The 14,878-nt window shown below is 47.8% G+C and overlaps 1 protein-coding gene across 3 annotated transcripts in view; it reads right to left on the bottom strand.

Annotated features, from left to right (window-relative positions):
* The window catches only part of LOC122203483 (urea transporter 1), a 53,755-nt gene that overhangs the window by 30,713 nt on the left and 8,164 nt on the right, over positions 1-14,878 (bottom strand). For 2 of the 3 annotated variants that reach the window (XM_042910377.1, XM_042910379.1), the window contains one exon: positions 1,309-1,372. In XM_042910377.1, coding sequence (XP_042766311.1) covers positions 1,309-1,372 — 64 coding nt within the window. Of the gene's footprint in view, positions 1-1,308; positions 1,373-2,046; positions 2,132-14,878 lie in introns of those variants that run through there. The other variant, XM_042910380.1, reaches the window with a different exon arrangement.

The raw sequence follows: 14,878 nt of genomic DNA, 5'->3' as shown, positions 1-14,878 counted from the left end.
CATTCCATTCAGGGATATCATTCTTCCTTCAGAAGTTCCAGAAAAGTTGCCTGTGTGTGGTAGTTTTTTTCACCTTTATTTTAATTTTTACTTTCCTCTACCAGCTTGCTTTGAAAAAGCCACACTTGTGAAAAATGTTACTGACATGTCTTAGAAAAAATTGTGTGTGTAGGGGTTTATCCGTGGTTAAACTATCTGGTTAGTTAAGTACCAAACAGAAGTGTCTGTGGGTTGCATTATGCATTTTTTTTGTTTGATAAAGAACGACATTATGAAAAACCAATCGCAGGGCTCTCATCTTACCTATGGTTTAAAAAGAAGGAGAGAAGAAAATAGAAGAGACAAGTAGGGACTGTCACATTCCCTCAGTGTCGGTGTTTACCCCTCTGGCCCCTGTATGGCTCCTGCCTGTCCCCTGTCACCCAAATCACACACATCTAAGAGGACAATATCCTTGAGCTCAACATCAGTATTTTCTTAGAGCCACGAGAGAAAAATATGAGAGCTGGGTGAGGTCGTAAGGAGCACGTAGTTCGAGCCTTCATTTTATAGAAGAGAAAACTGAGGTTCAGAGTGGGGACCATCAGAGTTTACTCGGCAGAGTCAGCCTCGTGCAATACGGAAGCTGTGGTAGTTTTTTGTCTTCCTGGAGCCAGGCACAGTAATGCCACCCGAGAGTCTATTCAAGTCAACAAAGAGTGAAGGAGCCCCTCTTCAAAGAGGAGGTCTGCAGAGTGCTTAGGGATGCAGCGCACACAGGCTGCGTTCATGGCCACCTTGAAATAACCCTGGGGTGGGGGTGGGGGCCAACAACAACCAAGGGCCCAGCCACCCCCATTCTCACCCCACGCCCTTGCTGGAAACAGTGACTCTCCTGACAAACAGACATGACCCTGTACCTCAAAGAGAGCCTCGTTCTTTTCTATCACTGACACATCCTCACAACATCTGAGGAATATTCTGGAAGCTGCACCTGTTGAGCTTTCCAGCGGGAGTCAGAAAGCGCTTGTCATAACCCAAATCACCAGTGAAATGAAGCAGTACTTACTCCAATACAAGACAATATCAGGATTTCAATTCAACCAACACTCCTTATTTTAGTCTATGAAATAAAACTCATTCTGTTGCCAGGGTATATTAGAAATCTGTGTAATTGGAGAGATCCGAAAGTCTTTAATTTTCTATGGCTCAAGTATCACTTTAAAAAAAACAATGCAAAATTTTGGGTACAGACATAGAAGAAAACATTTAAACATTCATGCTCTATCACAAAGAGAACGAAAGCATTGACACTTATTTGGTACTTACAATAATCCTGATTTTAGGTAGCTTTTGGTCTGAAGTGGTAGGAGGTGCTCGGTGTTCTTTAAAGCTGTTATCAGAAACAAAGAAAATGCTGTCAGGTATTCTTGTCTCCTGAGGAAAACACTTCTGTCCTCAGAAGGCACCACTCCTAGAAGCCTTGAGGTCTGAATTCCACACCAGAAAATGCAGCAGCAAAGAAGCTGTGAGATCTATGGTTGCAGTGTGGCCACTGGGCTCTCCGATGGGCCAGCACACTCCCGTCAGCATGACGGCACAGGCAGAGAGGTGCACAGAGCCAGAGTTGGGAAGAGCCGTTCCTAGCACCCCACTTTTTTTTGAGTCAAAATGATAGGTTTCCAACTTCACTCAGTTATTTCAAGAACACGCTCGAAACTCCTATAGAGCATTGATGAACCCAGAGTCATTCGGCAGGTGCAGTGGACTGCTTGCCCAAACCCCGCTTGCACATGGAACTCAGGTGCTCCTTCTACCCTGCTTTGGAAACCATGAGCAAAGACATTGCTTCCAGGCTTCCAGGAAGAAGCCCGCAGCCTCGGTGAGTTGCTTTCTAGACTGCCAGGACTCGGACTTGGCTGCTTCTACTCAGTTGCAACCATCTGAGATGTATTTCTTCATTAAAGAGAAGAAAAGGGCGAAAAGCAACAATTAGGAGTAAGAAGACGAACCGGCAGCAAGGAGCAGTTGGAAGTGAATAGAAACGAGGAGGAGGAGGGTACTCACACTCCACGGGCTTCCTGGTGGCAGAAGGCACTGGCTGATAGAGCCCTGCTGGGCTCCACTGAGAGGGAGGTGCTCAGGAGGAGATAGCACTGGGAGGAGGCACCTAACAGTTTTATACTCAAACTGGCTCTGCACCCCCCGCCCCCCGCCCCTGCACTTGGCTTTCTCCTCCCACTTCGAGCCCCAGGGCCAAAGCATTGCGGAGGACCAGTCCCCTGTCTTGTACCTGATGTCTCTCTCTCTCTCTCTCTCTCTCTCTCTCCCCCTCCCCCCCACCTCTCTGCTGTTTCTCTCCCTCCTCCTCCCTCCCTCTCTCTTCCTCTCTCTCACTGTCTCTCTGCTGATGTTTCTCTCTCTTCCCTTCCCTCCCTCGCTCCCTCCCTCCCTTCCTCCCTGTCCCTCTCTGTCTCTCTCTGCTAATGTTTCTCTCTGTGTGTGTCTCTCCTCTGTCTGTCTCTTGTTTCTCTCTCTCTGTGTCTCCCTCTCTGTCTCTCTCTGCTGATGTTTCTCTTTCCTCTCTGCTGATGTCTCTCTCTCTCTCTGTCTCCCCCTCTGGCCTTGATTTGGTGCCATCTCTGTGCGGTGCTCCAAGATCCGTGCCCAGGGATAATCCTGCAACTTCGTCTTTTCCCTCTTGCTTTAGCTCCTGCCCTCACCCTGAAATATTTCGGGGAATGTTTGTAACTAAAAAAGATCAACATAGTGTCTCTGAAAACTAGAAACTGAGGGTCAGGTTGCTATACTGTAGGCTCCTGTGCTACGTGACTGCTCCCGGTGGAATTTTCTCTTAGACACCACGCAGCTTCTGCACAGGTGTAGGAATCCAGCAAAGTCCCGAGGGGTGTGGTGTGAGGGTGGGGAGGGCAAGGGGCATGCAATTCATTTTCTGGAAACCAACCTGCCCTTTTCCCCGGTTAGGAGGAACCAAAAATAAAAGTTCCCTGGAATGTCCTTTTTTCCAGGTGTGGATCCCAGGACAAACTCTGCTGACTTTTAATAGTCAGGATGCAAACATTCCATAGCAGAGAAATCTAAAATTCAAGTGAAAAATCCATTTCTTCCCCCATCCTTCTTAAACTTCAGTTTTTGGGGCTTTCTCTGTTATGGCAGGAATCTAACTAACTCAGGTGCACTTCATGGAGCACGGAATTAAAAACAAAAACAAAAACAAAAAACCAGACAACCCCCAGAAAGCCCTGCAGATGTCATGATGTTTCTGTCTTCTGGGCCTCTGGCCTCCTGTTGGAGCTGAAGGGCTTGTCAGAGGTCCTCGAGGCAGCTGCGACTCTCTGGCTCCTCCCACTGGACACCCACGAAACCACAGGTCTCCCTTTGTGGGCAGCCCCCACTCCTACCTGCTGCAGCTCAGGGTGTGTGTGTGTGTGTATATGTGTGTGTGCGTGTCTGTGTGTGTGTGTGCTCATGCCTGTGTGTGTGTGTGTGTGTGTGTCTGAGGTCTAGGAGAAGACCAGAGGTCCAGGTTCATGATTACAGTTCTGAGCTTCAGAGGAATCTGCCTCCAACATTTTGTGGTAGGAAAATAAGGAGAAAATAAGCTCCTGATTTACCCTGAAAGGGAAAAATGAATGTCAAGAGGACAGTCAGAGGGCCTGGAATGGGAATGAAAGGAATCACACTAGTTTCTAGAAGTTCCTCATGCAAATGGAACATAAATCCTTCCCTCACAGTAATAATAACGATCGCGGTAAGAAGTGAGAGTGGTGGGAGTGGTTGAGAATCACTCCGTGTGCTGGGCACTGTGCTAATCACTTCATTCTAATTCCCATCAGCCATTTAAACATTGTAAGAGTCTGGGGCGCCTGGGTGGCTCAGTTGGTTGAGCATCAGACTTCGGCTCAGGTCTTACACCTCATGGTTCATGAGTTTGAACCCCACATCAGGCTTGTTGGGCTTGCTGCTGTCAGCACAGACCCTGCTTCAAAGATCCTCGTTAACCCTCTCTTTTTGTCCCTCTCCCGCACGTGCTCTCTCTCTCTCTCAAAAATAAACATTAGGGGCACCTGGGTGGCTCAGTTGGTTGGTTAAGCATCTGACGCGTCCAACTTCAGCTCGGGCCATGATCTCGCAGTATGTGAGTTTGAGCCCCACATTAGGCTCTGCGGACAGCTCAGAGCCTGGAGCCTGCTTCGGATTCTGTCTCCCTCTTTCTCTGCCCCTTCCTTACTTGTACGCTCTCTCTCTCTCTCTCAAAAATAAATAAACATTTAAAAAAATTGCAAAAAACCCATGAGGTTAAATGCCATTATCCCCATTTTGCAGATGAGGAAACAGAGGCTCACAGGGTTTAAATAACTCATCCAAAGTCTAACACCAAAGTTTGTACTTTGATGTACTTCAGCACCATCCAATATTTCCAACTGCTGCCCATGGTTTGCTTTTCACTAATTCACTGATTAACTTCGTGAACGTGGCCATCAACACATCGATCCTAATCCTGAAGCTGCCTCCACACAGCACCCATGCAGCCTTCTGCCTCAGTGGCCTTGGTCAGAATTGAGTCCCAAATCTTCTTGGCAGGACCACCTTCCTCATCCCTCCCCATCCTCTTCCCCACTTCCTGTAAAGTCACACCTAAAGTACCGCTTGCAAAATGCAGCCTTGCTATGTGGTGTGTACAACAGGCAGTGTGCCCATGTGGGCTTCTGGGTCAGGCGGACCTGAGTTCGAATCCTCGCTTTGTCAGTTCCTAGATGTTTTACCTTAGATACGTGCGCACCCCTTTATGAAACTGAGATTCCTCACTAAAAAGGTCGTGATGGGTTTTGGCAAGGATAATTGGTAAAGCTCTGTGCCTGACCCGTGGAGGTGCTGCCATTCCGACGCCTCCCTGTCTCCATAGAGGTTGGGTTGTCCTTGAGCTTTCCAGAAAGGTCCCTCCTCCCAGCTTGGACACGGGGAAAATCTTCCCGGCTGTGCACCGGAAGGGGCAGAGTTATGAGAGTGGAGACCGCTGTTCAGCAACAACTCGGGGATAGGTGGCTGGCTGACGAGGCTCCCCGAGTTTTTGTCCTGCAAGATCCCAAGGCGCAAGTGTCTACTGTCACCCAGGAGCTTTGCAGAGAACCCCCTGAGCAGGAGAGCAGAGGGACGATTGGGCACCCAGTGGGTGCAAACCTGGGTTCTTAGGTGCTTTTCAACCCTCGTTGCAGAATTTGATGCCTTTTTCTCAGTTCTTTCTCCAGCATCTCCTGCTATCACTTACGGCATATCTTTGGCTGAGTGTTTAAGCCCAGACATTGCTTTTCTTTCCTCACCTGCCCTGAGTCCCCCCGCCAGTTCCCCCTTGTGTGCGCCCCTCTCCTCCACCGGCTCTCTGAACCCATCTGCCAGCCCTCGGTCTGGCTCTATCACAACCGAATGTATGCAGAGTTTTCCCTCCTCTGAATGTCTCCATAGAATTTCTGCCCCTAGAAAGTTCTCTCTCTCCTCTCCCCACTTGCTCTGCCCAAACCCTCACACCCCACTTTCTTTCTTCCTCTATTTGGATTTCGTAGCAGACTCCTGTCCATGCCACACTCCTGGGAACCAAAAGCAATTTATGTCCCTACTCCTCACTAGACAGGCGACCATACCCCCTGGCCCTGCAACAGCTCTGGCATTGTCCTTTATTTTGTAAAAAATGTATCTTATGCTGCACCATCCCACCTGGACTAGAAGATACTAGACAACAAGGTTGGGATCTAAGTGTCGTCTTTGTTCCCAACAGATCTCTCTCCAGAAAGGTTTGAGAAAGTTCATAAAATATATGTGAGAAGAGGAAGGAACTAGATGAAAAAAATGGTGAAGAAGGAGAACAAATTTACGGATAATGACATGATTTCAGTGTTTCCTACGTCTTGCATTTGTAGGTGTTTCTAAATACATGTTGTTTGACCCAGAAATTATCCCAACACCACCTGGTCTGGACTGCTGTTTGCTCTGGGTTTACCTATAGACACTTAAACTTTACAAATGACTTCAGCACAGCACAGCTGGAGTGCCCGCGCTCGGGAAGTGTGGCCGGCCGTGAGTGTCTTTTGCATCCTGAGCAGCAGGTTCTAAATGGCAGAGGGAGCATGGGAGAAACTTATTCTCAAGTCGTTTCTTATCCCCCCTGCCCCCCCCCCCCCCAGAGAAGCAGGACCAGCAAATCCAGGACACAATGTTCCTCTGCAGTGTGTTCCGAGCCCACAACGTTGTCCTTTGGTAAACAGTCAGACAAAAAGCACCAGATGAGAGCCCAAACTCACACTGACCCTGAACGTCATTTGGGGGGCACCCTTTGTGACAGGCGTTCCCTAGATGTAGAGCCAAGAGGCAAGCTGGCGCATAGTGTCGCGTCTCTCTCACTGCCTGTCCTTGCCAGGGGAGTGTGGGGTTGGGTAGAAGCAGGAGGCAGTGAGGCGCCTACATTTTTAGCTCTCAGATGCGGTCATGCAATTATTCTGCTCCATTTAAAAGCTCATTGTTTCTCCTGCACACATTAGAATGGCGAGAGAATCTCCATCCCTGCCATGACTTTTATCAGATGCCTTCTTTCCATGCAGCACCTTCTTTCCAGATTTTAGTTTAAACTCAGGTCACATTAAGGTCCGTCATGTAGATCTCTTATCTCCACAGCCAGTGTCTAAGGATGAGCAGGTTGTGCACTGCACAAATGCACCACGTCTAAAGTGGTACCACTAACATCCTAGACATTTATGTATTCATTGCAACAAAACTGTTGCAGAGGGTATTAAAGTATCTTGAGGAAAGGGTGTCAGGATGCCTTTGCACGAAGGGGCCATGTCAGCTAGCAACGGTCCTGCTGGTGTTTTGTTTCTCCAGGATTGAAAAAAAATCCCAATGAAAGACAATAGGAAAGGGGGTAGGAGTAGAATCTTTGCAATTTCTTGAGTAGACTGAGGAAAGGATTGAAGTGTTGGGGAAAATGTGGGCTGGGGAGTGGCACGGCCCTGTTTCCCTAACTCTCTCTTGAGACTAATTTAAAGCTCATTCAATTGTTTCCTCACCATTAAAGATATTGTGATATTGGCTCCAAGCTTGGGGAGTCGAGCTTTATTTTATAATTGGGCCTGGAAGAGAAAGTGGGATGACCTGGCACCACCATTGCCCACGGGGCTCTCTGGGTCAAGGGCTACAGGCTCTTGCCAAAGACATCAGCCACCAGAGTCTGAGTGGGACGGGTGAGGTCACTTCCAGAATCGGGATTACTCACTGGAGAGCATCACAGAGAGACCTGGCAGGAATGTCGCCAAGAAACTGCAAGGGATGGCGTGGACGTGTTAGGTGAGGCTGCCCTCTGGAGCTCAGGAGGTGGCAGCTGGCTCGGGCTCCTCACGCTTGTCCCAACTGGAGGCTTGCTGAGTGCTGGCTGCACAGTTTTGTGGTTTTCAGAAATGCACACTATTACCATCCTTTGCCTCATACCAACTGGCAGCCGAGAGCTAGAGAGGGATGCAGAATCTTCTGGCCCTCACCCGTCTTTCTGTTCTCCTCGCCTCTTCTTTCCCCACTGTTGGCATCTGCCAAGTTGGGGTGGGGGCCAAAGGCAGAGAGTCTGGGCCTTGAGAGCAAACTAACCAGCTCCGCTACCTATCTGCCAACCAGCTCAAAGGCGGACCTTACTGCATTTTCAGTTGAGCTGATTAGTTGAGCTATTATGCTTTAACTGGCCACAGATTCACATCAGAGCCTTAGCAATCCTCAACTCGAAGCCTTAACTCAAACCGTAGCAATTCTTGGCATAAGAAACGCAGTTGTGCAGGCATACCACGACAGACACGGGGGAGAATTCCCGTGCAAGTCTGACACTGCACCTTGTTCTTAGAGAATGAAATTAATTCCATGTTTCATTCAAAACCAAAATTAAATCCAGTGGAGAAGGCATTATATGTTTTTGGTGCAATATCTCTTGTTAAAACTTAAAAAATATCACCTAAGCATTATAATGCCATTGTTCTCTGTACATAGCTATTTGAAAATAAAAAATTTCAATTTCTTATTTAAAACAAGATGTAAAAATGGCAATAGACTAGAAGAAGAGTTCACAATTAATCACAAACTCTTGTTTTTAAAGAAAGCATGGCAATTCTCAGCACTATTGTAATCCTTAGTTGGAAAAACACCCCAATGATGTTGTTTCCAAGTGGAAGAAGCCAGGTTAGGACTCAGCTTCTTGGAACCTTGGCCAATGTGACAAAGTGGGCCAGGGGAGCCTGGATGTTGTGGAAAAGTTCATCCTCTTTGCAGAAAAACACCTGAGATAGAGCTCAGGCAATGTCATCTTTGAAGATGAAGTTCTGTGGGTTCATAATTAAAGCCACACAAAATATTAATGATGGATGAATTAAACACTGTTGAATTAGGGGGAAAAATCCAGTAAGAAATTTAAACAAACATACTGATAAGTGATGAGCAAAACAACATCCCCATGTGGACTCTTAATATTTGACATCACTCGGAGTTTTGACTCCTCTTGACTCATACTTTTGCAGAATCTGGGGTTTACAGACTCTCAGAGACGGAGCCAACTGCCGTGTAATGCTGACCACCAATTTCTCAATAGCTTCTCATCCCCAAAATTTTAAAGGGCAAAACTAGTTTTAAATTAATATCTATTGCAGACTTGTAATAAGTCTGTAAAGGTGTAAATCTGGAAGTTGTAAAAAGTCACCCAAAGGCAGCTTTGGGGGCAGGTGGAGGACCCAGAGTTTTGCTTGGTTTAGAATCTGAGATTTCCATGTGAAGGGTTGGTGGGAAGTCTCAGTCCTTCATCTTGATGATGGCAAGAGATGATGTGCCAAGTGTCTTAGAAAAGCTTTAAACTTTTTTTTTTTTGCTTCAAACAGATTGCTCCATTTTTTCCTCCACTTGGTGCATTTCATCCTATTATTAAAAAAACAATTCCAATCCTAAAAATAAAATCCCAACACAAGGTTTCCTAATGGACTAGTCCCTTTTGTGATGGTAGCTTTATACTAGGTGAAAGCTTTTCTCCCATCATTATCCCTTCCCTTAATCCCAGTGTGAGTCCCCACTTGTCTGCTCAATTTGGGTTTCAGATTTCCTTGTCCATGGGACCCACCCCATCTTCCTTATTCCATCCATTCACTCATCTATCCATTGTCTAGCATATGCTAGGATGACTTAGAGATAAGTCAAGGACTTCGGTTTGGTGAGTTTTTCTTTCTGAATTTTCGCCTCAGGTACTAAAATTATAGTACTTTAGCATCGGCTGACATTTTCTGCTCTTTTCTACGTAGTTTTCCCTGGCAAGCACCTCCATCCTACATCCTCTCTGGTCTTGCTTCACCCTAATATATCATCTTGTGTCTAGCTGGATTCTTGGAAGGAGTCCTGGAGTAGGAATTGAGAGGTACTAGTTCTGATGAGAATGGACTTCAACCATAAGCTTCTCAAATTGTCTCACTTATTAGAAGGGGAGCGGGACTAGCTCAGTGACTCTCTCCCTTATCTGCACATTGGAATTGCTGGGGAGCTTGACGAAACACTGATAGTAGAGTCTGATGTCATTGGTTTGGGATATGGGAGCTTTAAAAGTCTTCTTGATGATTCTAACATGCCAGCAAGTTTGAGAACCACTGGACTGAATTCGATCCTACTTCCTTACCCTGTAAAACAAGGACATGTGTCATAGTGAGATGGCTTGGAGTTTGGAGTTCGACAGATCAGATTCTAATTCCAGCCAGCTATCCCACCCTGGGGAAGATTATTTCACCTTTCCAAGCCTTAATTCCATTATGAAATTTATGGAGATCAACAATAGCTACCTTGCCAAATCCGAAGATTAAGCAAGATCATGGCACACGAAAGACACTTAGGGAAAGGTAATCTTTATCTTCACTTGCATCTAAAACAGTTCTTACCTCTGACTTCCTTATTTCTGCCAGTGGTGCCATCACGGCCTCAGTTCTTGGGCTCAACAAGTGCTTGCTGAGTGAGTAATGGATGGTGGATCTGACCCTCCTCACTTACGAATAAGTGGGGAAGGTTTAATTTCATTCACTCTTACCAATGTTCTCAAGTCTTTAAAGTGTCCGCAGACCAGCAGCCTCAACATCCCTGGGAACTTTTTTAGAAATGAAGAATCTCAGCCCCACTCAGCCTGCTGGAATCAGAATCTGCATTTTAACCAGGTCCCCAGGGGACTTGCATGCACATTAAAGTTTTGGAAGCACCCTCTCAAACATCCCTGTCCTTGAGACTCAGTGAAAAGGGATGGATTCAACCCCCCCCGCCCCCCACCCCCGAGCGGCGACCGTTTACGAATTCCAACGTCTTGGTTGGAGACGCCATGGAGAGCCCAAGTGAGTCATTGTGCCGGTCCAGCTGGCAGCATGGAGCATGCTGTCACAGGCTGGGCCACGCCGCTGGAAGGCAGCATTCCAGGAGAAGCTTCATCATCCCATTAGACTCCATCAGGCCACTCCATCAAGCCTCACCCTCTGCCTGGTGTCGATTGCTTCACATGGGCTTGGTGAGTGCCTCGAGGCCCGCAGTCACCGCAGAGAGATTATCACAGGTCACGAGAGGGGGAAGCTTGCACGCACAGGGGCAGGTTCCTCCTGCCTGGGGAGCCCAGTAGCGGCACCTGTGGTCCGGCCAGAGGCCACTGCATCCTGCCCACCCACAGGACGAACACCCCCACACTGCCAGAGCAGCGCCCACCCCCCAGGGCTCAGGATCTTCCCCAAGCTGTTTCCTTGGGGGCCCCCACCACTTGGTTCTCCATCTGGGATTCCTTGGCTTTTTTACCCTGGGGGTCCTGCAGTAATTCCCCCACCCCACCCTGGTATACAACTGCTTTGGCTGAAAGGCAAAAACACCCGTGTGGAACTGTACTTTTTATAGTCTACCCTACCCAGTAGACATGTTGAATACACTTTACAAACTATACCTGCCTTCCCGTTTGCTATCCCTCCTACGCGGGGGCAGGGGCAGCTAAATTGTCCTTCACTGGGACTCATTGTCTGAGAGAAGGTGACTCTCAGGCCAGGACTACAGTCACAGCACACGTCTCCCAGAGTGTTTCTCTTTCTCTCACAGCATTGACCATTGTCTGTAATTACATAATCATGTGAGCTTTTGCTCCATTGAGTTTGCCCACTAGACTGCAAGCTTCCTGAGGGCAGAGTCTGGGCTATGTTGTTCGCTGCTGTAGCCCCAGTTTTGAGCTCAGTGTCTGGGTCATAGAGATCCTCAATAGCTCTTCATTGAGTATATGGATGAATAAATGGGTGAATGAGCCCGTGACCGTGGGGACTTGATGGGCTGGGGTGAGTTCTTGTATGGTACTGAGATAGTTTTGTGTCAAATACAGCCCTCAGAGTGGCATCCTGCATTATGACTGGGACATGTAGTCCAGGGGGCAGGGCCCCTGCCCTCTGGAACACACATGGATGGCCCTTATTCATTTGCTTCTGCCACAGGTCAACCAGCCATAGGCACCAAGCACCCAGCACTCTAGCTTACAGGTCAGCCTTTCTGGTCAGAGGCTCTGGCTTGACTCTAGGACTGTCTTAAAATCGGGGAGGATTGAGCCCCATCTCCAGGCATGCAGGCTGGCCAGTTCTTGGGTCACTGAGTCATCCTGAGGAGGGGTGAGCAGAAAGGAAGCCTGCACCTTCAGGGTCTCCATGGTGGAGATCGTGATATAAGACAGCCCCAATCCCAGCTATCAACCTGGGCTCACCCTAAACCCAGGAGGCCTGGGCTCTCCAAAGATTGGGGGTGGGGCATGGCTGACTCCTCCTTTCTCTACATCCCAGGTCTGAGGCTGTATACTCATGACGCCTTGCCCATTCGCTGCTCTCCTGCTGACCTCAGACTTAGCATTCTCTCAGGCTGTAGGCCATGCTCTGAGGCACCCCCCTCCCTCTAGTTATCTGCCATTTATTCATCCCCAATTTCCCATCCTACCGTACGAAGGTAAGTCCTCATGACTGTAGTGGATGGCACAAAGTATAAGATGGTTCTCACATCTGGTGCAGCAGTAAGACACAGGAGAGCATTAGTGTCAGGTTCAAGGCTGTATGTGATCACTGGTCATGCTATGAGCAGAAAGGAACTTTTCCTTCAGCACAGAAGGGATGTGTAATATCATTAACCCACAAGAAAGCCCATCATGCAGTCTTCCAGGGAGGGACAAGATGCCTGTCAAGTTTAATCAAGAACTGGCAGCTTTTAGGGCTCTCTTAAATGATACAAGATGATGTGCAATGAAGTGTTAAATTGTGAGCAGACACAGCTTAGAGCTAGAAGACTTTGGATACTATCAGTGGTGTCTGGAGTAGGCAGACGGGGCTTTACTGAAGGTAGGGGCCTCATAGGGCCCTTGACATCTGAGCAGCGTTTGGTGAAGGCAGGAAAAGACGGGACAGCCTTTCAGGAAGAAACCTGAGAGTCAGCCGAGAGAAACATGGCGTGTTGGTGGGCTGCGAACAGCCTCACGATTGCACGGGAGGGTGCGTGCTGTGGGTCACAGGTCCAGCCCCCACTCGGGTCCCCAAGGAAGGCAGTGTTCCATCTGTGCAAGGTATCCAGACTGACGGTGTCCTCTGACATGGGCTTCCCCCGATAGGATACACTAGCCAGGCATTGAATCCCTTCCGAAGGACTCCGCATCAGAAGGACAGATGAGAAAAATGCTACGTTATAGAAGAAAAGATGGGCCTATGAACCTCTCTGGCCATTTCAAATAGCAAAATTATGCTCTAAGCTTTAAAGATGGGCAATATGAACTAGAGTATATTGGGGTCCCTTGTGTAAAGAATTTAAGTGATAACTATATGTAACTGTAAGCAAACAAAACACATAGTTTTATTTGCCTTTTTAAAATTTGGGAGAAGTAAGAAAAATCTGATTTCTGTTTCCTCTGCGTTTATTTCTGTGATTCTCTGTAATGACAGGAGGTTTCGAAAACTTTCTACAGATCAGAAAGCTCCTTAAATGTGGTGGCTGCTTGAGAGCTTCCGCTGGTGAGGACGTTTCTCTCACCAAGAAGCAGTTTTAAAAGCAGAGCTGACTTGGAATTTCTATCTGTTGCCCCTCTTCTCCCCATCCGGCTAATATCCCCAATTCTGCCTGCTTTCAGATCAAAGCTACCAGCAAGTAAGAAATGATAGCTGTCACCTTAAGAAAGTCACAAAAATATCTGCCAAGTCATTAGGATTAAAAAAAAATTCTTTATAACTTGGGGCTTCTTTGGAAACAGGGCTGTTGGACCAGGCTCTCTAAGCCTCTGCCAGCCCTAACCCTCTCCAGCTGGGGGGTTTCTTACAGAACTGCTAACAAGGAGGACATTTTTCCTGCCAGAGAAGCTGACATCCCAGACTTACAGGGAGAGGGACTGAGGCATTGGAATTCACCATACGAGAGTTGTAGAGGTGGCGTTGAGGCCTTAGGGAAAGATGGGGTCAACTTGTTCATTGACTAGGTTTGCAGACAGTGTCCAAAGCCAGACAGATGAAGAGATGTAGCTCTAATGTAATAGGAGACGAGGAGCCATTGAAGGTGTGTGGAAAGAACAGCGTGATGATTAAAGCCACATTTAGGGAGGGTCGGCCGGGAGTGCTTCACGGAGCCTGAAGGCCCAAGCTAGGGAGGCTGGCGGGAGTTCACAGGGCCTGAACCTGAAGCAGGGCAGGGTCAACGGGAAAAGGCTGCACATATGAGATAGTCTGGAAGGCAGAAGGGACACAGATAGGCACGGGGTGAAGGTTGAATCAATCAAAAATGGCGTCCAGTGTTGGCAAGGATGTGGAGCAGCCAGAACTCACATCCGCTGCTGGAAGAAATGTACCTATAACTGCTTTAGGGAACTGCCTGGCGGTCTCTGCTAGAGCAGGCATCTGCACTGCCCAGCAATTCCTTCCCAGCAACATGCACAGACAAAAGACGTGCATCCATCACACCAAAAGACACGCACCACAAAGTTCGGTACAGTACGGCTCGTAACAGCCCCAGATAGGAACTAGCCCGATGGTTCATCAGTGGTAGAGAGGATAAATAATGATCTATTTGTGCCTCAAGAGAATGAGTGCCTGACAACTCCGGGCCATGGTAGGGATTCATCTCACAGCATTGAGCAAAAGAAGCAAAACACAAAAGAATAATAATAGATTGTGTAATTCCATTTACGCAAGGTTTGAAACAGGCTAACCTGAGAGAAATCTGTATGTCAGCCACCACTGGAAGGGGAACAGGAAGGTCTTCTGGGGGCAGATGACGTTCTGTGTCTCGATCAACATGCTGGTTACCGGGGTGTGTTAGTTTGTGAAAATCCACCAAGCTGTATACTAACGATATGTGCACTTCAAGGGAAGTCTATTACTCTTGTTTTTTTTAATGTTTATTATTTATTTTGAGAGATTGAGAGAGAGAGAATTCCAAGCAGGTCTTATGTTGTCAGCACAGAGCCTGATGCAGGGCTCAATCCCACAAACTGTGAGATCATTACCTGAGCCAAAGTCGAGAGTCAGACGCTTAACTGACTGAGCCACCCAGATGCCCCAATAAGTCTATTGCTCTTTAATAACAATTTTGAAATGACAATCTGAGGTAGAGTAAAGGCAGGTAAGTTCCATTTTGTGGCAGGGAGCTTGAGATGTCTAGACAGGTGGGTGGAAATGCCCAGGATGCAGTTGGAGATGGAAGACTGGTCTGGGCAAGAGTGCAGGTCTGGAGACACTGAACTTGGGGCTTGTTTACCCAGAGGTGATGGGGAAGATGAGAGCCTAGTGGCTATTGGGGGCTGTTGGAACCAGCATCAGGCCGCATGAGAAGGTGCAGGGAGGGTGAGGAGTGAGCA

Source organism: Panthera leo, chromosome D3 (assembly GCF_018350215.1).
Source record: "Panthera leo isolate Ple1 chromosome D3, P.leo_Ple1_pat1.1, whole genome shotgun sequence".
NCBI lineage: Eukaryota > Metazoa > Chordata > Mammalia > Carnivora > Felidae > Panthera > Panthera leo.
The sequence above is the reverse complement of the archived record's forward strand: the minus strand, read 5'-3'. Positions and strand labels throughout refer to the sequence as shown.